This window comes from Pipra filicauda, unplaced genomic scaffold (genome assembly GCF_003945595.2).
Source record: "Pipra filicauda isolate LSUMZ 115617 unplaced genomic scaffold, ASM394559v2 scaffold33_size4404698_pilon, whole genome shotgun sequence".
Taxonomy (NCBI): domain Eukaryota; kingdom Metazoa; phylum Chordata; class Aves; order Passeriformes; family Pipridae; genus Pipra; species Pipra filicauda.
Window position 1 is genome coordinate 3,116,127 of NW_024104465.1, and position 7,771 is coordinate 3,123,897.

The window sequence follows — 7,771 nt, forward strand, 5'->3', positions numbered from 1 at the left end:
GTTGTCAGAGATGGGTGGTCCTGAGGTTAGCTGATCCCTGATTAATGGCTTTCCATCCTTGCTGCCCTGACTGTGTTGGTGAATTACATGGGATCCTGGCATCTTAATTTGTGTCAGATCTTCATAAACACATTTTCTCTCAAGCTTGCTACTCCTGTCCCTTGGGCACGGTTGAGAAACTTCTTTCCTGGAGGCCATGGAGGTATTAGGAAAGTCTTCCATAGTTTCATATGACTTGTTCTGCCCAGTTAATGAGTTTCTTGGGATTTGCATAAGGAGTATGGCTCAGTCATGGAATGGGCTTTAGTATATTCTATGAGCAGCCATAGAGTATCTCTTTCCTTTTCTTTCACTTCACAGATGTTCCTGCTGTGCTTCCTTCTTGCTCAGTTTCCACTGGCCACCCCCCAGCCCTCACCCCTGGTCTGTCCCTGCCTTTGCTACTGTTCCAGTCTGTCCGATGTTCCTGTCCCTGAACTGTCCCTCTGCCCAGACCTTCCCATCTCACTGCTCTGTTCAGGAGCAGCAGCTGAACTGGGTGTCAAAGGAAAGGGTGTTCAGGGAAAGGGTATTGCCTTAGCTGTGACTGTCAGAGAAACATGATGTGACTTGTAAGGAATGGCTAATATCTGTATTGCTTTCTTCAGCTGCATCAAGTCCTGGTTCAACTTCAGGCAGGCGAGAAGGAGCAAGATTTCTCCTCTGCACCAATCCAGGTCTCCATCAGTGTCCAGCTCTGGAGGCTGCCTGGCTGTCATGAGTTTCTGGCAGCTCTAGGTAGGAAAATACTTCTTTCTGTTGTCCCTCTAAACCCATTGCTGGTGTCTCCTGTGGGGCTTGAGACTCACAGCTTCACATTTATCTGCCTTCTGCAGGCCAGCCTGCATTTGCCAAATTCCAAAATCTGTGCTCTTCAGCTCCATTTCTGCAAAAAAACTTGGAATTAATGGTAAATGGTTGGGTATGTGGGACACTGTCCCCTGAGATGTATTTGGTATATCATTCCCCAACAACTCCACATAATTTGCAACTAAAGAAGGATTGACAGGGGTCATTTGTGTATGAGTGTGTGTGTTCCCTGTCCAGCGCCATAAACCTTCCAAGACCTGGAGAAGATGTGCTGAACATTAATAAATACACACAACAAACTGCACGGAGGGGTGAAGTCATTCTTCTGAGGGTGCTGCAGGGTCTCATACCTCTCTGTTCTGTCTATGTTTTAAATGAGATCACTCTTACTTTAGACAGAGGGTCTTTCTGTGAGTTGTGATTTTCTGCTCTATGTCCCACTACATAGGTTTTGACCTTTGTGAAGTTGGCCAAGAGGAGGTGATTCTGAAAACTGGGAAGCAAGCTACCAGGAGGACTATGCACTTTGCTCTACAATCCTTGCTGGCACTTTTTGGTAAAGCTGCTTACAGTAGTTCTTGCTCCTGTGTCCTGTGATGATTTGATCAGAATGGCTTCTGGTGAAATCTCACACTCACACCTTTGCAGAGGTCACACGTCACACACGTGTCACACAGGCCAAACATCATCCAGTGAGTGGCTGGAGCAAACATTATTTTTCTGTGGGAAAGACTTGTATGAGCCCAAGCTGGGGACAGAGTCCAGCAACTGGAGGATGTATAACTCACTCTTGGTTTTGAGAAATAAAATGGTAATGAACTGACAAGTTCCATCTAGGATAATGGACAGAGGTTCTTCCCTGGGCATTTCCTGGGCTGTGCACTTCTTTTTCCTTACCTAAGTAGTAGTTGGGTGTTCTGAGGTAGCCTAGAGCATGAGGGCATGTTTTGTAGCATTTCCTCTTAATTCTGATAGAATGTTACCTAGTTTTATTTGATTTTGTCGTGTATCTAAGGGCATGTTTGTACATACTATTTTCTTTCCTTTTTCAGATTCTACAGAGCTGCCCAAGCGCCTTAGCCTGGACAGTTCCTCATCACTGGAGTCACTGGCTTCTGCTCAGTCTGTTTCCAACCCTGTACCCCACTATCAAAACCCTCCGTTCTCTCCCACCTGTCCAGACAGCATTGCCTCAGATGCCATTTCGGTGTACAGCCTGAGCTCCATTGCTTCTTCCATGAGCTTTGTTTCCAAGCCAGAGAGCATGCTGGATGGGGTGGGACACAGAGGTCGCCAGGATTATGAGAGGCCCAAGAACATCTATCCACATAGGTCTGCAGCTCAGAGCCAGCTATCACCACAAGCCACCACTGCAGCCAGCAAAGATGAGGAAGAGTATGAAGGTTTCTCCATAATCAGCAACGAGCCTTTGGGCAGTTACCAAGAAAACATAAACCCAGGATTTTCCCCTGATCACAAACAGCCCAAAACTGGTCAGACTGGAGGCATTAAAGAGTCTGTCAACTCCAAAGGGAGCATAAGTACTCCAAATTCTCCTGTTAAAATGACTCTTGTCCCCAGTCCAAATTCACCTTTCCAAAAAGTTGGGAAACTTGCAAGTTCTGATACTGGGGAATCTGACCAGTCTAGCACTGAAACCGACAGCACTGTCAAATCCCAGGAGGACAGTAATCCAAAGCTTGATCCACAAGAGTTGGCACAAAAAATTCTGGAGGAAACTCAGAGTCACCTCATTGCTGTTGAACGTCTTCAGAGAAGCAGCAGCCAGATAAGCAAGAGCAGCAATTCGGATGACGGGGCTCCCGCCCCGGCTGGCGTGTCCGCGTTCCGCTCCTCGGAGACCAGCGCGTTCAGCCGGCCCGTCAGCTCCGGCCAGAGGAATCAGTCTTCACCTCTTGCAATTAAACCAAAGCCTCCAACAAGGAGTTCATCCCTTCAGAAGGTGAGCTCTGGCTATAACAGCCCCACAACATCGGAGATGTCAAACAGAGAAGGCACAGGTCAGTACAGTGGGCAGCCATCTCCAGGTTGTGATTCCCAGGGGTCCCTAACTGAGCAGCCTCCCTTTAAACTCAAGTACCCCAGCTCTCCTTACAGTGCTCATATTTCTAAATCACCCAGAAACATATCTCCGAGCTCAGGGCATCAGTCTCCTGGTGGCAGCACTCCATCTCCTGCTCTTTCTTATTCCTCAGCTGGTTCTGCTCGCTCGAGTCCAGCTGATGCCCCAGACATAGACAAATTAAAATTGGCTGCCATCGATGAAAAAGTGCAAGCAATTCACAACTTAAAGATGTTCTGGCAAAGCACTCCCCACCACTCCACTGGCCCAGTAAAGATTCTCCGAGGAGCTCCTGGAACGATGACTTCTAAGAAAGATGTCCTCAGCTTGCTCAATTTATCTCCACGGCACAGCAAAGAAGAAAACGCGGAGAAGCTGGAACTGAAGGACCTATCTATTGAGCAACACCTTGCTGCTTCGCCACAAAAGATCCCTCCAAATGGACACAGACACCCTGAAACCACAAATGCTGTGACATCAGCTCATTCCCCGCCGCCCGGCAGCACCGCGGGAGCCGTGCGGCCCCTGAGGCTGCCGGCGGGGAACGGGTATAAATTTTTGTCACCGGGAAGATTTTTTCCTTCCTCCAAATGTTGAAATGTCCCGAGTACCAGCTGATGACTTACAGTCTTGTTAAAGTATTTGCTTCTGCCCACTTGCCTTTACCAAAACAGAACCAATACCTAAGCAGCCGTGGTCATGCCCCCAGCTGGCGGTGCCCAGGGATGGGACAGGCTGTCATTGTGGGGGCACACGGCCTCACACACATGGGTTTTCATTTCCCTTATCAGGACCTCAGCCAGACTCACCTGATAACAGGTTCTTTGTAGTGTTCAGTATTTGCAGCAACGGGTCCAAAGCATCTGGTTGTCTGTTCATTAAATACTGGCTTTTAAGCCACCTCCTTGTATTTTTTTTAACCCAAGAGGAGGTTTTACAGCTGGCTTTTTATATTATAAATTATACATATCAGGGGTTGGAGAGGAAAGGGAGAGGAGGCAGAACGTTCCTGTGTGCCAGAAAGAACATATGCACAAGTTTCTGCCTGGAGAAGGATGAGCCATTTACTGCTTTCAAAGGCTGACAGAGGAGAAGATCACACACCTCTAGATACTTCTGCCAGGTTGGTCAAAACTGCTGGCAGGAAAACTCCATAGCAGCAGGATCTGGCAGTTCTCTTGCATCATTTAGAGTCTGGTGAAAAAAGGACAAGAGGACAGAGGTGCCCCATTCTAAAATCTGCATCTCAGGTAACTTTTCTGGAGGGAAACCCCTCAGGTGAGACTTTGCTGATTAGTCTGTTCAGAGGGAACGTTTGGGCCTAACGAGCCAGGTGAGCCTGAGCATGAGGTAGTGAGTGTGTGTCAGAGAGACAAGCTCTGGTTTTATTGAGTGCTCTGTCTCTCTGGTACACTGCGTTGCGAAGGTGAACTTTTCATCCTGGCAGGTATTTGGGCAGCACTGATGTCTTCTGTCTGCTCACTGAGCACAAAAAAGGATTACAGATGCTGCAGCTGAGAACATTATTTTACAGTTCCATGGCAGGCAGGAATGTGTCATCAGTATGTGTGATTTAGACATCACCTGACCAAAAAAATCCCTCACTGATCCTGCTAAATCATTGATTGCCATGGCTCAGTACAGGCAGGTCTGCAAACCTTTTCCCTGCTGCAGAAGAAGGTTTCCTTTGGAGCAGGTGTGGAAACAAGTTTCCTTTGGGGCAGGTGTACAGTACCAATGTGAGCAGCTGTCGGTGCAGTGGGAGCATAAACACGAGGCAGAAAGCGGAGGGGACGGATGCAGAACCTGAGTGCCCTCTGCCCTGTGGAGGAAAGGGGACCAAGAGCACCCCGAGGGTGATGTGTACAGTCAGCTTTCCTAGGCTAGGTGGGGTTTAGGAGCTAGGGATCAGGTTGGAGGTATTTCTTCTAAGTGGCTGTCAAATGCAGTGATGTGATGGGGATCCCAGTGATCGTTTCCATGCACTGAAGCCGTGGGCGTGCCGCAGCATCAACCCCACCACGTGTGCTCAGATCCACGCAAGGGATTCACAGGCCACGGGCTATGAAGTCGGAGCACTGGATCACCAAGGTTTTTGGTGTCTATTCTGCACTCCCAGAATTGGCTGAGTGACTGAAGGCCAATCACTTCACCTCTCCGTGCCTCGTCTTCCCTTTCTATCTAAATGGGGATAGTAATACTTACCTACCTACCTCACAGAGGTGTTGTGAGGCTGAATTCATTAGGCCCTGAGTTTTAGCTGGATCTTAAGTCAGCTTCCAGTCTTGCAGCTGACTACCTGAACAGTGAGTGCAGGCAGCTCTGTGGACGTACCAGGGGGTGCGTTGCTGACGCAGAGAATTGTTGCACTTGGCGTGGCTGGATGCTCTTGCTGAGAATGTGGATCTGATCATTTGTGATTTTCTTATGGATCTTGGAGGAAAAGCATGATAGCAGGGCAGAGATTCAGTTCTGATACCGAAACGTGAAATTGCTTAGGCTCAGCTTGCTCACAGGGTGTAATCAGATGCTTGCTGTGAGAATGTTCTGGAATCTGCTAGTTTTGGAGGAACATTTTCCTTTTTGTCGTTGAAAGAAATGAACACAAGCACTAAAGGTGAAGGATGTTGGGCTGGGTTGTTACAGCCAGCTACCAAGGGATGGGGGATCACCAAAGTTTCAGTGCAGAGACAGAAGGAGTAGTGAGTTACTCACCTATTCATATGCAATGTAGCAGAACAGTTGGGTTAATCTGTTCAATTTATATAATGCAAGTTATTTGTCTGTACATGACATCTTCCTGTGATGGTTTGGTGCTAAACATCACCTTCATGTCATTTGGCAGGAAAAATTAGAATATTGGGCCAAAATAAGTCAGCAGAGTGTCTGCCCCTTGTGGAGACAGTGATGCTGCTGATTGTGCCACTTGCTGTGGTCACAGGACTGCTGAGAGACTTCACGTGACCTGCTCTGTTTCTAACCAGCATAACTGTTTTGAAACGACATCCCAGGAACACCCAGGATGGAAGTGGGCAGTTTTTTGTTTATAGCAACAGCAAATACTCCCTGTAGTGCTGCATAACATGCCAGAAATAAGCCTCTGTGTTGTAGTTTACTTCCATAACTAAAGGATCTTTTAACCTGTAGAAATTCTATGCTGCCATTTTGGTACAACCCATTTCCATGCTCCAGCAAGTTTCATGCTGGCTTAAAGCTTTCAGACAGAGCTAAATCGGGGTGGGGGGCGTGGGGGGAGTGGTTCTTCTGTTGTTGTTTTTAAGGAGGGGGGAGCATTAGAAACAGGGAAGGGTTTGGATGTAGAGAAAGTTCAGTATTTGGGAATTTGGTGTTGTATAAATATGGAAGGTGAGTGTCACTAGAACAAGTCTTTTGGGAAATTGGTCTCCACTGACTTGGCACAGGGCACTTCCATTGGCTTGCCATGAAATGCATGCTTACTCGTGGCTGGGAGACACTGCACACACCTTGTGCCTCACTCCTCCACCCCCTGAATGAGAAACAACCCCTTTGTGAGGAAAAAGTTTTATCAGGCTTGCCCAATATGTGGAGAAATTCAGGATATGAAAATCACGTATTCTCCGTTTGCTATTAGAATTCCTTCTGTGGAGTTAATGCATTTGTCGTTGTTGTATTTGTGCATGGTACAAGTGACAACACTGCATAATACAGTGAGCAATAACAATTAGGTATTAACCACTTTCACATTAAACCTGCCACGTGCAACCATTCCCCAAGGCCCCATAGAGTGTTTTGGTTTTGCCCCATACTTTTTACTGTGTGAGATTTCAGATTTTTTATTGACTGTCTTTAGCTCCAACTAAATGGGAACAGTAAACAATCTCTCTGATCAAAATCTAGTTTAATTTGATTTTGTTGGTTAGCCTGTACCTCTGGCCTGGTATTGATTTTCTTTCTCTTTAATCCTACCTTACTGAAACAAGGAAAAAGCATTGAGGGGGTGCTATACCCACGCATATCACTCCAGGCCATATTTCTTTTCATTAGGTCAAACTCGTTCCGTGAACATCTCTTCCAAGTTGCAGAACAGATCCAGGGGCACAGGGGTGTCTGTGAATCTGTTAGGAAACACTGGTAGTTTCAGCTGGATGGTGATAATGGGTTTGAGCAGTTCTGGGTTCGTTGCATTGCCAGGCTGCCCAGAAGGGCTGCTCGTGTGTGTGGACGCTCGTCCCCTTGGCTGCAGAAGTGTTTCAGAAGAGCGCTGGAGATGGTGACCCAGAGAGGATGGTCAGCAGAGACTTCCCAGCAGCAGCCCTTCAGCACTTGCTCTCCCTGTGTGCAGTGTTAGCCATGTTTGGCCTCTATGGACTTTCTATGTAAATTAAAACTCTGTTTCCAGACAGCATTAAACTTTTTATATTATGAAATTTACCATGTAAAAAGATTTTCATATTTTTATTGAAATTGCTAAGGCATTTGGCCTTCCTTCTTTGTGATTTCAGTGTCTATTAAAGCATGAGTTCTCTCAGTGCCTCAATCTCTTGGTCTAGGAGGGTGTTGGGGAAGGGTGTTTGCTGGCTCATTGCTCTCTGCCAGCAGCCAGCTCTGTGCATCCCGTGGCAGAGTGTAGCAGACACACGGCAGCTCTCAGCTCCCTCTGCAACCTTCCTCCCCTTTTTGTGCAGTGTAGTGTTCCTCTTAACAGTGCTCATTGGAAATTGCTTTTCCTTTTCCTAACAGGTGGTGGGAGCATCAGTATTTGCTGGTCTCTCTTGTAGGTGGGAGCAAAAGGATGCAAAGCGCAGGGAGGAGCTCCAAGAGTCGCTGGCTCTAGCCCTCCAGTGGGAGAACCCTGAA

The 7,771-nt window shown here is 47.3% G+C and overlaps 1 protein-coding gene across 3 annotated transcripts in view; it reads left to right on the forward strand.

Moving 5' to 3' along the window:
- The window catches only part of TTC28 (tetratricopeptide repeat domain 28), a 122,262-nt gene extending 114,811 nt beyond the window's left edge, over positions 1-7,451 (forward strand). For all 3 annotated transcript variants that reach the window (XM_027714165.2, XM_027714166.2, XM_027714168.2), the window contains 3 exons: positions 648-777; positions 1,298-1,405; positions 1,902-7,451. In XM_027714165.2, the coding sequence (XP_027569966.2) occupies positions 648-777; positions 1,298-1,405; positions 1,902-3,529 (1,866 nt within the window). In that variant the 3' untranslated portion in view covers positions 3,530-7,451. The remainder of the gene's footprint in view (positions 1-647; positions 778-1,297; positions 1,406-1,901) is intronic.
- Positions 7,452-7,771: the final 320 nt, after the last annotated feature.